At 37.9% G+C, this 16,986-nt stretch overlaps 1 protein-coding gene across 4 annotated transcripts in view; it reads left to right on the forward strand.

Moving 5' to 3' along the window:
• The window catches only part of PTPRZ1 (protein tyrosine phosphatase receptor type Z1), a 166,167-nt gene that overhangs the window by 79,734 nt on the left and 69,447 nt on the right, over nt 1-16,986 (forward strand). For all 4 annotated transcript variants that reach the window (XM_036122344.2, XM_036122345.2, XM_036122348.2 and 1 more), the window contains exons 3-6: nt 8,142-8,321; nt 10,869-11,020; nt 14,216-14,311; nt 14,807-14,873. In XM_036122344.2, coding sequence (XP_035978237.1) covers nt 8,142-8,321; nt 10,869-11,020; nt 14,216-14,311; nt 14,807-14,873 — 495 coding nt within the window. The remainder of the gene's footprint in view (nt 1-8,141; nt 8,322-10,868; nt 11,021-14,215; nt 14,312-14,806; nt 14,874-16,986) is intronic.

Below are 16,986 nucleotides of genomic sequence, written 5' to 3' on the forward strand. Positions count from 1 at the left end.
ACGATAAAGGAAAATGAGGTCTTGACTAAACAGCCTCTCATTCTGAAATTGTTTGCATTTGATCTGCTTTCAGTCCAGTTCTAATAACAACCATTATCTGTATTCACCAACTGCTTTGCTCTTACGAGCTCCAGAAACCTCTGTTTGGCCAGGAACAGAAACAGACATGCTAATTTGTGCATGTAAATGCATCCTCATTCTTGTTTCCACCATGGGAAGTTAGCTCAGACATCTTTCTTTGCTTTCAGTCAGCTTATGTGATGACATTTACTGGTGTGACATAAAATCACTTAATGATTGTTATTCAGTACTTTAAGGTTCTAGTTGCTTGTCTTTGAGGAAGCCCCCTTTCTCAAGCAGATGACTGCAGCATCTGATAAACGTCTACTTAAATATATCATCTTTCCATTTTGCTGGAATTCTAAAATTCTGTACTAAATTTTCATTGACAATAACACTGATTTGTTTCATTTTTACGTTGGATTTAACTGATATATGATCCAAGTCATTCACTATTACCTTGGTGGTATAGTGGTGAGCATAGCTGCCTTCCAAGTCATTCACTACCAATAGCTTTACACTATTTCAGTGACTTACATTTTGGTTTTTGGTAGATTCGTTAGCATATATAAAGGAAGCCCCTAGTAATTTATAAAGCTGTGATTTATAGTGTGTGGAATTTTGAAGTTAATTTAAGGCAATTAATAATAGATGCTACCATCATCACCACAGTCCACACTTCAATATTACATTTATATTTGCTCTTATTAATATTTTTATATGTGAATATGTAGACATGAAAACATTTTCTTACATCAAAACTGGGGCTAGAAAAGAAATTCATTAAGATTAAAAGAAGTATATATTTTTATTAACAATATTGTGGTCTTTAAAGAATCAGTTCTAAGTGTATTGTTGTTCAAATCTTGGTAAATGTCAGCAATTGAGGGTATAAACTTAAAAAAAAGTAAATGTTGGGGTCATCTGGGGGGTGCAGTTGGTTAAAGCATCCTATTAAAGTGTCCAAATCTTGGTTTCAGCTCAGGTCTGATCTCAGGGTCGTGAGATGGAGCCCCACCTTGGGCATTGCGCTCAGCGCAGAGTCTCTTGAGATTCTCTCTCTCCCCTCTCTCCCTCTAAACATCCCCCCACCCTGGCTCGCTCACTCATGCTCTCTCTCCCTCTTTCAAATAAATAAACAAATCTTTATTTATTTTTTTAAAATATTTTATTTATTTATTTGACAAAGAGAGAGAGAGCATAAGCAGGGGGAACAGCAGAGGGAGAGGGAGAAGCAGACTCCCCACTGAGCAGGAAGCCCAATGCGGGGTTCAATCCCAGGACCCCGAGATCACAACCTGAGCCGAAGGCAGACGCTTAACCAACTGAGCCACCCAGGCCTCCCCAATAAATAAATCTTTAAAGAAAAAAAGTAAATGTTGGGATTTTTATCATTTCTATGAATTTTCAGTGGCTCTCTGCTGAATACCCAATATTATAATTATTATTATATATTTATTGTAATTTTATCCATTTTTCTGATACTGGAAGGTAAAACTCAACAGAAATACTGCACAAAGAAAGCAAAACGGGTTTTTCTTTGATTTTCCTTTCATTTTCATCCCTTTCTCACTTTTTTCTCCAAATATTAAAAACCTGCATTTGTTTTATTTGCTTTTTTTTTTTTAACTCATTCCTCTTTATTTTCAACTTTGGTTTTCTTCACTTGATATTTTTATACTAGGTACTGATGGAGGAATATTTTCCTACAGAGAATGTATTCAAAAATGTGTTTCCACTTAGAACACTCATTGGTCAAGATGTGTAGTATAAGAACATTGAAGGGTGGGTAATTGTAGACATCTTATTGAAGTACATATTCATTCGGGAAACAATTATTTAATCCTTAAGTGCCAGGTTCTAAGAAAGGTACTGGAATTACCATATGATTGAGAGATATACTGTAGTTCAAATGAGTACAACAAGGTGTTTTAGCTCCTCAGGCAGCTATCACAAATACCACGGACTGGTAACTTGTAAACAACGGAAGTTTATTTCTCATGGTTTTGGAGGTTGGAAGTCCAAGAAGAAGGCACTAGTGAGGGCTACTTCCTTAGATCACTACCCTCCCACTGTAACCTCACAGGGCGGGGGGAGGGGGGGGATGCGAGATCTCTCTGGGATCTTTTTCATAAGGGCACTAACCCCATTCACAAGGGCTCTGCCCTTATGATCTGATCACCTCCCAAAGGCCCCATCTCTGAATATCATCACACTGGGGCTCATATTATAATTTTTAACATGAATTTTGGGGTATTCGGTCCATTGCCCAGGGATTCTGTAAGAATCAAAAGAAGACAATAGAATATGCCTTTGAAACTGCCCCAAATTAAGAGGCCTATCTGTTTCTTCCTATCTTGTATTCCTGCCAGCTTACTCTCTCTGACAAGGCAGCTGTGAGCTCCTGACTGTTCCAAAGACTCTGTGCCTCCCACGGGCCTACCCAGGGACATTTGATAGTCTGCCTTACAACTCCTTCTAGAATTGCTTGATGTCCACTCTTGCTCATTGGACCAAGCTAGAGGACTCACTTCTCTCTGAGCACTGCCTGAACTTTTCTACCACCCTAGTTTGCTCTTGGTTCTGTCGGCCTGTCAGGATTCTGTGCTTCCCTCAGGGCCTCCACTGTGTGCTTTTGCTCTCACATGTATTTCCATCCCATCTACTCCTTTAGGCATATTTGTCTACTTTAGACTTCACACGCCCCCCAGTCTCCTGGAATGCAAGAATAAACAGAGGAGCAAACAAACTTGAACTCATGCAGATCTCCCACAGAGTCTAGAATTGCTTTCCATTCTGTTTGGAATAGAGAAGGCACAGAATGTAAATATTGAATACATTCATTTGGTGCACAAAGACTATATCACAAGCATATAATTTATTTCTACTATGTGCAGACTCGAAGTTCGGCAATACCATATAGATGAGTTAGATAAATTAACAAACAAAATACAGTCTGTTAAGTGCTCCCATAGAGGAAAGCACAGGAAATTTATAGGAATGATACTAATTCAGATGAGTCAATATGTGGATGAGAGAATGGATGAATATGTGAATGAATAATTTATTTTAATTGTCTAGAGCTGACATTTAGTACTCTGCAGTCCTCTTTATGGGTAATCACCCTGATAATCTTCTGTTGCAACCACAGTGAGTCCTAATTTCTTCCTTCGCAACGGTTGCTAATAACACTCAGGTGGATACGATATAGTTCTAATGAGTTCTGTACACCTGCTTCCTCAGGTACATCAACCTGCCTTTAACCACTAATGTTTCCAGTTGCAACATTAAACATGTTAATTTGGGAATTTAAAAAATAATGTTTAAGCATAAGATTAATCTAATATTTCATTATTAAAGATAGGTAAGATCTATTTAATGCTTCTTTGATCTATGCTTCATCCTTGTGCACAATTTTAACACTTCATTAGTTTACTTCCTTTAGCTTTCTACTTACAGTGATTTGAAACAACCTTGGTTTTAGAGTCCTTTGCAAGAAGAACTTCAAGTTATTATTTTTTATGGACTTTTTCTGTTTTACAGACTTTTTCCGAAAAAATTCTGGGTCTTTTTTTTTTTGTCTTTTAATCACAAAAATTCAGGAGTCTTCTTGAATGTGTACTCTACTTGGCTTCATGATTTAGTTGGTATTTTAAACTGAATCCACACTCAATATAATCATTTGATATACTTCAAACATAATCCAGTCACTTAGGGTCATTGTGCTATAAAATGTCCAAACTTATAGGTCTTTCTTGATATTCTTCAGCAGAAGTTTAGTAGAGACCAGCCGACAAAATTATCATGTAATAAACGGTCAAATATGACTACAGCTGATTTTAGAAAATTTTTTTTAATTGTTTATTGTTTTTCTGTTGCCATTTCATGTTAGATTTCTTTGAGGTTTTAAACTCATGAAACAAAAAACATGATCATTTTTTGTTTGTCTGATGTAGGCATTTAGCCAGTATTTATTGAACATGTACTATGTGCCAGGCTTTTTTTCTAGCTTCAGGGTGTGGAAACAAATAAATAAACATAATATTTTAGGAGAACAAAAATAAAGTAAGGAGAGGGGAGGGAGAGAAGTAACAGGATGTTCAGAGAGAGCCTCCCCAAAGAGATGCATCTGAGCAGAGACCTGATAGAAGTGGGAGAGTGAGTGAGTGAGCCTTGCAGACATGGGACAGAGCAGTCCAGGAAGCGTTCCTGGAAGAAGTGGCAGCAAATGCCAAGCCCCGAGGCTTCCCATGCTCCAGGGAAATAAAAGAAGCCTGTGTGACTGGAATAGAGTGATTAATGCTGAGGGGTAGGAAATGAGATCGGAGAGAATAGGAATGATGGTCTCTTAGAGGACCTCTTGGCCATGGGAAGGAGCTTATATTTTCTTCCGGGTGGGATGAAAAGGTATTGGAGGAACCCAGATCAGGAAGTGACACATGATTTGATATATATGTTAAAAGATTACTTTAGTTACTAATTGTATTAGTTTTCTTAGGCAGCATAACAAATTCCTACAAATTTAGTGGCTTTTATTTTTTAAAAGATTTTATTTATTTATTTATTCGTTTGTTTGTTTATTTATTTTATTTAGAGAGTGTGATCAGGCGGAGGGGCAGACGGAGAGGGAAAGAGAATCTTAAGCAGACTCCCTGTTTAGCACAGAGCCTGACACAGGGCTCCACTCGGGGCTCGATCTCATGACCCAGAGATCACAACCTGAACGGAAATCAAGAGTCAGACGCTTAACCGACTGAGCCACCCAGGTGCCCCAAATTTTGTGGCTTTTAAACACATTTATTATCTCATAGTTTCCATGGGTCAGGAGTCAGAGAGAAGGGACTACTTAACTGGGTCTCTGCTCAAGGTCTCATAAGTCTAGAGCCAAGATGCTAGCTGGGCTGTATGCTCATGTGCAGCCTAGGGTTTATGCAGCTTGTTGGCAGGATTCACTTCCTTTTGGCAAGATTGACGTCCAGGTCCCCGTCTTTTGTTTGTTTATTTGTTTTTGCCATCTTAAATTTTTTCCACTGTGGTAAAAAACATAAAATTGTCCATCTTAACCATTTTTAAGTGTGCAGTTCAGTAGTGTTAAGTGTACTCACACTTGTAAAACAGATCCCCAGAACTTTCCATCTCACAAATCTGAAATTCTGTACCCATTAAACAGCTCCCCCTTTCCCCTCTCCCTATCTCCTGGTAACGACCGTTCTGCTTTCTCTCTCTATGAATTTGGTTACTTTAGCTACCTCATGTAAATGGAATCACACAGCATTTGTCTTTTTGTAACTGGCCTATTACACGTTTGTCCTTGCTGGCCGTCAGCCTGGGGGCGCTCTCAGATCCTAGCTATATGTACCCCTCTTCCAGCCTAGCAGTGTACTTGTTCAAAGCCAGAAGGAGAATCTCTCACACTTTGAATCTTTCCCTCCATCTCCAGTTTGCTCTGACTGCGCCCGTCTTTAACGGAACATTATCACAGCACAGATTCCCATCACCTTTGTCATATAATGTAACCTAATTTAGGGAGTGACCATCCCGTTAAATTCACAGCCTGCCCACCTTTGAGTGGAAGAGATTATACCAGACCTGTACAACCGAGTATGGGAATTTGCCGGGGGCAGGAGGGCATCTCAGAATTCTGCCTACAGGGGCACCTGAGTAGCTCAGTCGGTTAAGCACCTGCTTTCAGCTAAGGTCATGATCCCGGGGTCCTGGGATCGGGGCCGCGTCGGGCTCCCTGCTCAGCGGGGAGCCTGCTTCTCCCTCTACCTCTACTGTTCCCCCTGCTTGTGCGCTTTCTCTCTCTCTCTCTAAAATAAATAAATAAAATCTTTAATAAAAAAAAAAAAGACTTCTGCCTACCATGTAGGTGGAGAACGGGTTTGTAGATGGGGGGCAAGAGAAGCTGGAGACCGATTAGAAGGCACTCAAAATGTCTAAGCCATTGCTTCTCAAAATTTAATGTGTATATGAAACTTCTGGGGATCTGGTTAAAATTAGATTCTGACTTAGCAACGTTATGGTGGAGGCCTGATGCTCCCTAACAGTCTCCTAGATGAGGGCAATGCTTGTGAGATAGCAAGACATAGACTCACAGGGACAGTGGCCTGGGCAAGGCTGGTAACAGTCGCGATGAGAAGTCATCTGATTAAGGATATTATTTGAAGGTAGACCCAAAACGGCTTGCTGAGAAGGAACCAGAGGCATCGGGATGACTTTTACGTTCAGGGGATGACAGAGATCGTAGGAGGAGTTTATTTCAGGGCAGAAACCAAATGTTTAGTGGCGGATATGCCAAATTAGAACCACACAGAGATGATCACGAAATGATGTGGGAAATAGGTTGATTATCATATGCAGTGTTTCTAGACACTTTACAGTTTTTGTTGCACCATAACTGTGAGACTCTTCCTAAGGGTGCTTGAAATTTATTGCAGTGCATTAAAAAATGTAAGCAATACAAAGGGTCTTGCTGATTCATGCTGCATTCTTTCTGCTTCTCTTGCACTATTAGTGAAACAAGCCGTGTTTTCTTTTCCACAGGCCAGTGTTCTTTACAGTGAAATTAACATATTGTTACTCAGATCATTAAAGCTGTTCCTAGAAGTCAAAATATGCACCCCTGGGCAAATTTAAAGCTCACTATATTCCAACACTCTCTAGGAATAGAGCTAGACTTTAAAATAAAATGAATTTTCAGCACCTATTGATTTGGGTAGATGCCTCACAAGGAGATGAATTACCTAATTTTTCCTGGCTATCTAGGCCATTTCATGGTATGACTAATTATTATTTCATTCCTGAGCTAGATTATGCAAAGTTCGCTTTGTCACATTATGAGAGCTTTTCATGGAAGTCAAAATCTTCTCTGATGCCTTTATCACAAAAACAAGATGGCATAGACTACGGTTGTATAGAGGATATGTTTACTTATAATTTCCCTAAACATTAACCATGTAAAATCTTGGCTTTACCCATACTCGTTTTCTGTTTTTTTGTAAAGATTTTATTTATTTATTTGAGAGAGAGAGAGAGAGCACGAGCAGTGGGGAGGGGAGGGAGGAGAGGGAGAAGCAGACTCCCTGCTTAGCCGGGAGCCTGAGGCGGAGCTTGATCCCAGGACCCTGAGATCGTTGACCAGAGCTGAAGGCAGACACTTAACTGACTGAGCCACCCAGGCGCCCCACCCATGCCCATTTTCTAAAAGAAAAGCTTTTGAAAGGGGGGTAAGCCGAAAACCGTGCTGCCACCCTGCTCTTTCATGGGATGGCTGGAGACATGGAGAAAAAGAAAAGTTTAAGACCCTTAAATAAAACATACCTATTCATAGTGTTGCTTGGACTCTAGCTAAGGTCATGTCCAATGACATAAGATTACAAGAGATGGTTCATGGTTTCAGGAGGTGTGAAATAAAGGCAGCACAGAAAAGCTTTGCTTCAAAGCACTGTGCATTCTGTGGAACAGGTGGAAATTCACTTCAGTGTAGGCAAAATCTTTACAGAAAGTCTTGTTTTCTGTTTCTCATTGTTAAGCAATAAAACCTGGTAGGCTTCAAGACCAAAAAAGAAAAGTGAGAGAGAGAAGGAGATATTTCAAGGAGAGCATGGTGATTATGTTTTTACAAGTCAGACCCTGAGCAGATGACAGTTAAACCAGATCATTCAATGGCAGGGGTGACAGAGGTCTGAAGAGAACTAGCCCCATGGAGAGTGCTAAAGAAGTCGGAATTTAATACCTGCCATCTGGACGCCTTTCGCTCTGGTACCTGGGCTCGGACTAACTACCTGATAGGGCAGTGAGGCTTTCTGTTGATTTGGAAGAGTCTGATGGCTAAGCAAAGCCATTGTTGAACCCTGAACTTCATGCAGCTTCTCTATAGGCCTCTTTTTATAGTGTATTACAGGAAAGCCCAGAACCCACACCTACGCACAGTTGTTTTATGAACTGATTCAAAGAGGTTCCCATTTTTTCTACTGTTGTATCTATTTTTATGTAACGTATGAACTACTTTATAATATAAAACGTAGCTTTTGCATAGTAATTTAAGCAACTAACTTCTTACTCTTTCCTTTCCCTAGGAGCACTGAATCAAAAAAACTGGGGAAAGAAATATCCAACATGCAGTAGCCCCAAACAGTCTCCTATCAATATTGATGAAGATCTTACCCAAGTCAATGTGAATCTTAAGAAACTTAAATTTCAGGGTTGGGATAAAACGTCTTTGGAAAACACATTCATTCATAACACTGGGAAAACAGGTAAAATGTTTGCATTTTGTTTGTGACTTCAATATGTTTATTGGGCTAAGAGTGTGTTTATATCAGTTTCATTTTATTTTCATTTCCTTCATTTCATTTCATTTCATTTTCTTTGTGTAATGTACTATGAACTGCCTAGAAACTATAGATAGAAGAAACCAAATAGAACCCAGTAAATCAGAAGTTTAGATAACATTTTGAAAATGTGTACAAAAATAAAATGACCGAAGTCATCACATCATGTTCTCCAATAGTAGAACAATAATGACGCCTCCACAGAAGACGTGATAAAGATAATGCAGTATACAGCTTATGTCATTTAATAACTCCATCTCTGGTTAAATCACTTAGTTAATCAGAATTTCCTTTTCTTGGACACTGTATTGGCTCTTGTTTGCTCAGCTTCATGCCATGTTCAATATTGGGATACGAAAAAAGCATTCATCTATAATTAAATTTTAAGAAAAGAAAATAGTAGTATTTCTACATAGAAAGTTTAAAATTATATACTGTCCTTAGGAAGCACTCTCTAACTGCTTTTTTTAAAAGACTGTCTTTTTTTCTAAACACGCAAAATATAATACCATAAAAAATTCTAGTAAATGGTAGAGGGACAAAATAGTTTTCGAAAGTGAACAGCTTTCCTTTTCTGATACTATAGTTTAAACAAAATTATATGTATATCAGGAAGTTATATAATAAAAGCAAATATACTCATAGGAAAAAAATTTTCTAAATTATAATAGTAGCTATGTTGAGTGGTTTTATCAGGAGCGGGTTTTTTCTCTATTCTCGATATTTTGGTAATGCAATTATTTGAATGTAGTAATTTAATTTTAAGTCCCACGAGGGTAGGAATTTTTCTGTATCACTTCCTGATACATAATAAGCATTAGTAGATGTTTCTTAATTAATGAATAATTAACAAAATTATTATATATTGTAAGATGTTAATTAAATACATAAAAGCATATTGCCCCAAATCATGACATTTTCATTACCAGTTTTGAAGGATGTTACAAAGAAGTAGAGCATGTAACCTCTGCTCTATTTTTCTTAGTGGAGTATGGTCAAGCACTTGATCTTTAGAGCCATGCTTTTTAAAGGGTCACTACTGGCTCTTTATTTTTTTTAAAGATTTTATTTATTTATTTGACAGAGAGAGACACAGTGAGAGAGGGAACACAAGCAGGGGGAGTGTGAAAGGGAGAAGCAGGCTTCCCATGGAGCAGGGAGCCTGATGCGGGGCTCGATCCCAGGACCCTGGGATCATGACCCGAGCCGAAGGCAGACACTTAATGACTGAGCCACCCAGGCGCCCCACTATTGGCTCTTTAAAGTGGAACCTTCAGCAAATTATTTAAACTCTCCCTGATTCAGTTTCCTTATCTGTAAAATGGACTCTAATGGTATCTCTTCCTTCATTGTGTGAGGTTCTGTAAAAATCAAATGTTTAGCACATGTAAAGTACTCCGTGTAACACATAGCACATTGTAAGTGATACATGAATGTTGAGCATTATTGCTATTGTGCTTGTTGTTGTTGTTGCTCTTGTTACTAAGGGAAGTTTAGATCTCTAGCTAGCTGGCCAAGATGTTGGATTCAGTCCCTAATGCCAACAGTGGTTTCTGCCTAATGGAACAAAGACTATTTAAATCTGATGGAGAGACATTAAAAGGCTCTCAAAAGAAGCATTAATCTTCAGACCATTTGTAAGATAGAGTCAAAATGTCTGCTGTGGAACCCAAAGAGGAGAGTTTAAGATTCTGAGTTGCCACTCAGGGTGCAAATATCACATGGCTAAACCCCGTCAGTGGGCATGGATTTCCCACCTTCCTTGCCACAGCATGGGACAAGTTCCAGAGCCTGCTGAAGCCTGGGATGATGCTTGCTTGCAGGGATAAGGAGATGGGACGAAAACACCTGCCTGATAAGGAGTAGGAAGGGTTGAAAGTGAGAAGGTGGGGGACACTCCAAGAGAAGATTTTCTTCTCCATCTTCTGTTCCCTCTCTCTTCACTCTGTCCCCTCACTACCATCAGATGCCTTAGGAAAGCAGAGCTCTGGGGGAATGGCAATCTTAGGACACCAAACGGAACAGGGCAGGTGGACTGGTGGTCTCCTGCTCTTAGAGTCATACAGCAGTCAAGGTCTTTGTTTTAGTTTATATTTGGGGCAATAAGATACATAGAGTGTATTTTGTAGAGTTACAAGTTCAGCATCCAAATGGCGCCTTAAGTGTTTTTATTTATTTATTATTATTGTGTTATTATTTATCAGATAAATGACTTCCTTTTTTAAATTTCTTTATTGTTACGTTAATCACCATACATTACATCATTAGTTTTTGATGTAGTGTTCCATGATTCATTGTTTGTGCATAACACCCAGTGCTCCATGCAGGATGTGCCCTCTTTAATACCCATCACCAGGCTAACCCATTCCCCCACCCCCCTTTTAATGTAACTTTGATAGGAGAAAGTGTAGTTGAAATTTGTTATTTTGATTTTCCGAAACACAGATGCAATTTTGTGTTTTTTCTTTAAAGTGGAAATTAATCTCACTAATGACTACCGTCTCAGTGGAGGAGTTTCAGAAGTGGTGTTCAAAGCAAGCAAGATAACTTTCCACTGGGGAAAATGCAATATGTCTTCTGAAGGATCGGAACATAGTTTAGAAGGACAAAAATTTCCACTTGAAGTAAGTCACTGGCTCTGCTGGCTATTGTTTCATTTTCTAAATCATTGAGATTTTGGGTAGCATATAATTTGATTCATTTATAATCCAATTTTATAATTTATAGTTATATTTTGTTTCTTGGTTAAGATCTTCCTTCCTCACTAGACTAAGCTCAGTAGCGCCCATACTTGATTTTCCACTTCCTGGCAACCCAGAGCGCCGCACTGTAGACGTCTGACCAGCCAGTGCTGATGAGTAAAAGAATAGATGAGATTCCTTACACAGCTCAGGAGGGGGAAAAGGGAAATTTCTTCAATTTACTGGAGAATCAAAGAAATGCAAAATGAAATGGGAACATTTTTCAGCTTTAAAATTGGTTAAAAAATATAATTATAATAAATAATGAGTATGCAGTGAAACAAACACTTTCATACATGTCTAGAGAGAGTATAAATCGGTAGTTTCCTTGTTTTTATCCAGAACTTTAAATGTTTCATTCCCAGTGCCCACCATTTCCACTTGTAACAATGTAGTCTAAAAAACAAAGACATGCTCAAAAATGTATGTGCAAAGATTTATTTACAATAATGAAAAGTTGAAAGAAAAGGAAATGATTAAATGGAGGGGCTCCCGGCTGGCTCAGTCAGTAGACCGTGCAACTCTTGATCTCGGGGTTGTGAGATTACTGAAAAATAAAAATATATTTTAAAAATACATTATGATGGAATATTACAGATCTTGTAAAAATCATGTGTTTGAATAATTTATTTACACAAAAAGGTTCATCATAAGATATTAATGGGTTTTTCTTTTTTAAGATATTACTGCTTGTTAAAAGCAGAATATAAAACAGTACGCGCAGTATCGATATTCTGATTTTGTAAAACATGAAAACTAATTAAATAGTGACTAAGGGCCCAGAATCTGAGTCAGAGGGACTAGGTTTGAATACTTACTTCACCATTTAGGTGTTAGTTATCGACATGACATTATACAAATATTTAATTTACCTAAGCTTCCATGGCTCCCTTGTGAAATTGACAGAAGAGTAGTAGCACCTGCCTGATGAAGTTATTATGAGGATTAAATGAGAGAGGGAATTACTACTGTTGTAAAAATAATTGAGAGAAACCAAGAAGACATGAATAATGATTTTCCCTGGGTGATGGCATTTTAGGTACCTTTTCTCCTCTCCTTTAAAATTCCCATACTTTTAAAATTATTTATAATGAAACTGTATTACTTTTATAGTCAAAATAGTTATTGATAATAAAAATAAGATGAGTGAATTACCTGCTATAGGACTAAAAAATTTTAATGTGGATAAGCACATTCTAATTTATAGCTTGTAAATTTACGTTTTTCAATATATTAAATATCCCTAAAGAAAAGCGCATTTATCAAATTTGGTTTGTCAAAGAAATAAAAGTCAATTCATTAAACATATACATTGTCACTCTGGAGAGTTTAGCTCTGTCACAATACTACTTATTTAGAGCAAAGAGGAAAATCAAGAAAAACGCTAACAACAAAAAAAGCCCTGAGCCAGCAAAATAAATGGTACAGAATCTGTGCACTAAACCTCAAATATTTTTCTTATTTAAAAAGCCTCTCAAGTTCTCTCAGAGGGATTGTTTGTTGCTTTTCTTTCTTTAAACTCTCTCCATGTAATTGGGCAAGCAGGGAAATTCGGGGATATCCTTGACTTGGTCTTTTTTTCTGGTCTCCTGCATCCTACAATGAGGTCTTAGTTCTGCCCCTAAATGATGTGGGAGGGCAGAAGAAAGTTCAAACCACCTTTGTCTCTTACTGAGATTGTTAAATGTCCCCCAACTGGTCTCCCCCCTCTAGTCTTATTCTCCGCCATACTGCGCCCTCTTCCCCCCAGTCCTGCCACCTCCCCACCCCTGTTAGACGAAGCGCATCCAGTGTTCTCTGTTGCTCTCCAGAGCAAAGGGCTGGGACTGCCTCTTGGGCTTCCTGGTGTGGCCCCTGCCTGCCCTTCCAGCTCTGTCTCTTCTTCTCTCCCACATGCTCAGCTGCAATCACAGCCAATTACTTCCCACTTCCCACAGTTCTCCTTCTTTCTTGCCTACTGGCCCTTCCCAAGCCGGCCCCACTGACCTGAACATACATTCATCTCTTCTGCCTTTTCATCGGTCAGTTTGTAAGCTGCTCATCCTTCAGGGGTTAGTTTAGCAATCCTTTCTCTGAAAAGGCTTTTTGATCACCCAAGGCAGGAGCCACTTCCATCCTCTGCCCCGCACCTGCGGTTTCTCCGGTCATAGCCCTACCCAAGCATTAGTCTTCACAGAGGCTTTCTGCTCCTCCCTTAATTATTCTTCTAACTAGCTAAATTACCTGATTTCCAAGCTCATCACATGGGGAGCACCAAATTACAAGTGAGAGTAGGGGCCGTTGTCAACAGACACATGGGCTGAAGTAGAAATTAACAAGGACTATAGCCTGGCGGCCAAAGAGGACACTTAGGATAAGGAACTTAAAATTCTTCTTGGTATTTTTTAGATAGAAGCAGAAAGTCCTTGAGAGTTTCACCATTAATAGCATGCAGTATGGGGCACCTGGGTGGTGCAGTCGGGTGAGCGCCTGACTCAGTTTTGGCTCTGGTCGTAGTCTCCGGGTTATGGGATCAAGTCCCCAGTGAGGCTCCACGTTCAGCGCAGAGTCTGCTTGGGGCTCTCTCTCCCTCTCCCTCTGCCCCTCCACCCTGCTCTCTCAAATAAATAAATAAATCTTGTATTAAAAAAAAAAAAAACAGAATGCAGTATAATAATGTCCAAAAAAGGTAACTCAGACCATCAAGAAAGGCATGTCCAATCAAAGAATGGAACCATATTTGAAAGAATGCCAGCAAAATAGTTAAAATAACATTTGATAACTTATTACATTAGATAATTGTTCTCGTATATTACTACCTCAGTATTCCCTGGTAATGTCAAAGTGGTCATTTCTGTCCTAGATGTGTCTAACTTTGTATTTCCTTCCTCACTGAAGGATGATAAGTGATAGTAAATGCAATTGTATGTATGTGTAATTGATGATAAAATATTTTGAAACTCTACAGAATATAGAATTATGCAGTTTACAGAGTTTTTCAAATAGTATTCACTGAATTGGTAAATTATTTTATTGTCTCTTTGGTGACTTTTGTGATGTCTTTGTATATAATAAAGCTGTTGTTGTTACATTTCATAGATGCAAATCTACTGCTTTGATGCGGACCGATTTTCAAGTTTTGAGGAAGCAGTAAAAGGAAAAGGGAAGTTAAGAGCTTTATCCATTTTATTTGAGGTAATCATTATACATAGATTTAATGCTAACTTAATTCCTTCTTTAATCACATGATGTGACATATCAAAGCATACTTTTTAACAAATATAAGAGCTTGCAAGTGTGATAACTGGTGATCATTTTTGAACAGAACAGTCGGTTGGCTGGTAGGTTTAAAAGGGGACTCTTGCATTCATTAACTGGGTACGTCACTTCTAGCTGGAGCAAACCGTTCGTGAGTGCACAGATTTGCTTATGTGTACATGCAAAGCATCATCAGGATATAGAGCAGAGACTGTGAATCAACATTTTTAAAGTGTACTTTTCTCAGTGGAAAATTTCAAACATAGCTGTTTTTTGTTTGTTTTATTTGTTTTTATCTTGTGAAAAAAAAAGTATGCATTTGGAGGTTTTTACTTTTGGATACGTAAAATGGAATTCACTAATCTTTTCATTTTATTGAAGAGTTAATCCAATATTTTATCCCATTCTTAGAATGTCATTCTTCTTTAATAGGTTGGAATAGAAGAAAATTTGGATTACAAAGCAATTATTGATGGAGTCGAGAGTGTTAGTCGTTTTGGTAAGCTATTTGGAGAAATCTCTTTCTTCCAGATTTCTATTTTGGATGCATATGAATTTTTATAATATTACAAAAATCAGTTGTTCCAAAAGGAGGAAGGAAAGACCCTTTCAAAGAGAACCCATCTTTTTATACAATTTATACATGTCTCACAAAAGAACTTTTTATCTGAAATTTATTTATACATGTCTCACTAAAGAACATTCTTTCTGAAATTTTTGTCATGTAAAAATCATAAAATGTTAATATAAGTAGGAAGTTGAAGTTTTCTAATTTTATTCTTGAAAATAATCTAATTACATCATGCATTCAAAATGTATTTATTCTGGGGCACCTGGGTGGTTCATTTGGTTAAGCGTCCGACTCTTGATTTTGGCTCAGGTTATGATTTCAGGTTTTGGGATGGAGCCCCAGGTTGGACTCCATGCTCAGCGAGGAGTCTACTTGGGGTTCTCTCTCTCTCTCTCTCTCTCTCTCCCTCTGCCCCTCCCTTGCACTTGCAAACGTGCACTTGTGCTCACACTCTCTCTTTCTCTCTCTCAAATAAATAGATCTTTAAAAAAATAAAAAATAAAATGTTTTTATCTATTCTGTCTGCATTGTACATTTGTTAAAGACTCTAATTTATAATCTGAAACCAGTTAATTTTATAAAAAATCATATCTTAAAGTGAAAAGAGAATGGTTCCTCAAGTTAAAACTTATTTCCTGGTGGTTTCCTCGACAGGCCCCTTCCTTTTCTGGCCTTTAGCTTTCTTGGTGTCATTTCATTTCCCGCCTAATTTAGCAGTGAGTCAATGTTTGGCTCCTTAATTAGTATTCTCCACATCCACGTTTCCACAGAACATTTTTAAGATAAATTTCGTCTTCAGCAGAAAAAAGAAACAATTGTAGCACATTGATAAGATTAAGAAGGAGGTTATTTAGAGGCGCCTGGGTAGCTCAGTCATTAGGCATCTCCCTTCGGCTCAGGTCATGATCCCAGGGTCCTGGGATCAAGCCCCCGCATTGGGCTCCCTGCTCAGCGGGAAGCCTGCTTCTCCCTCTCCCACTCCCCCTGCTTGTGTTCCCTCTCTCTCGCCGTGTCTCTCTCTGTCAAATAAATAAATAAAATCTTTGAAAAAAAAAAAAAGAAAGGTTATTTAATCACAACGTTTTTCTGTTTTCCTCTAAAATCTTTATTATTCTGTTCACATGTAGATCTACATCTATTTAAAACTCATTGTGCTTACCTTGTGAAGTAGGGAATCATGATTCACTTTTTTCCATAGGAAACCAATTGATATAGCACTGTTTACTGAAAAGGCCATCCATTCCAACTACATAGTAATTTCTCCTGTCCTAAATCAAGAGTATGGGTCTGGGTTCTCTATTCTTTTTCATTATTCTCTTTGTCTATCTTTGCATGAATATTTCACTATCATGATATCCATAGTTTTATATAATGGGTCTTTCTACCTGATAATGAAGGTTCTCAGTAACTTTGTTATTGCTCAAGATTACCTTAACTTTTCTTTTCATTTCCATTTAAATTTTAAAATCAGCATCTCAGTAAATACACACACATACATACATGTGCAAAAGCTTCTGGGATTTTGATAAGATTTGTTGACTCCATAAATCAATTTGGGGACAATCAACACCTTCACAATACTAAATCTTCCAAACCATGAACTTGATATTTCCCATCATTTTAAGATTTTATCTATTTCTTTCAAAAAAGTTTTGTAATTTTCAATATAGATGTTGTACATATCATTTGTTAGATTTACTTGTATTTGATATTTTGTTGTTTTGAGTTATATTGCTTTAAATTTCATTTTCTATTGCTTGATATTGGTACATAGAAATATAATTAATTTTGGTATATTGGTCTTATGAACAGTGACTTTACTAAATACACTTATTAATTCTAAGCCTGTAAATTCTTTTCAGTATTTTACATACACAATCATGTATTTGCAAAGTATGATGGTATCATTTCTTCATATCCAATCTTTATGACTTTTTTCTTTTACTTACTTTATTGCACTGGCCCAGCCCTCCAGTTCAGTGTTAATTAGAAATGGTGATAGCAGGATTTTTTTGTCTCATCCTTTATCTCTAGGGGTAAA

The sequence above is a fragment of the Halichoerus grypus genome, chromosome 12, assembly GCF_964656455.1.
Source record: "Halichoerus grypus chromosome 12, mHalGry1.hap1.1, whole genome shotgun sequence".
NCBI classification, from domain to species: Eukaryota; Metazoa; Chordata; class Mammalia; order Carnivora; family Phocidae; genus Halichoerus; species Halichoerus grypus.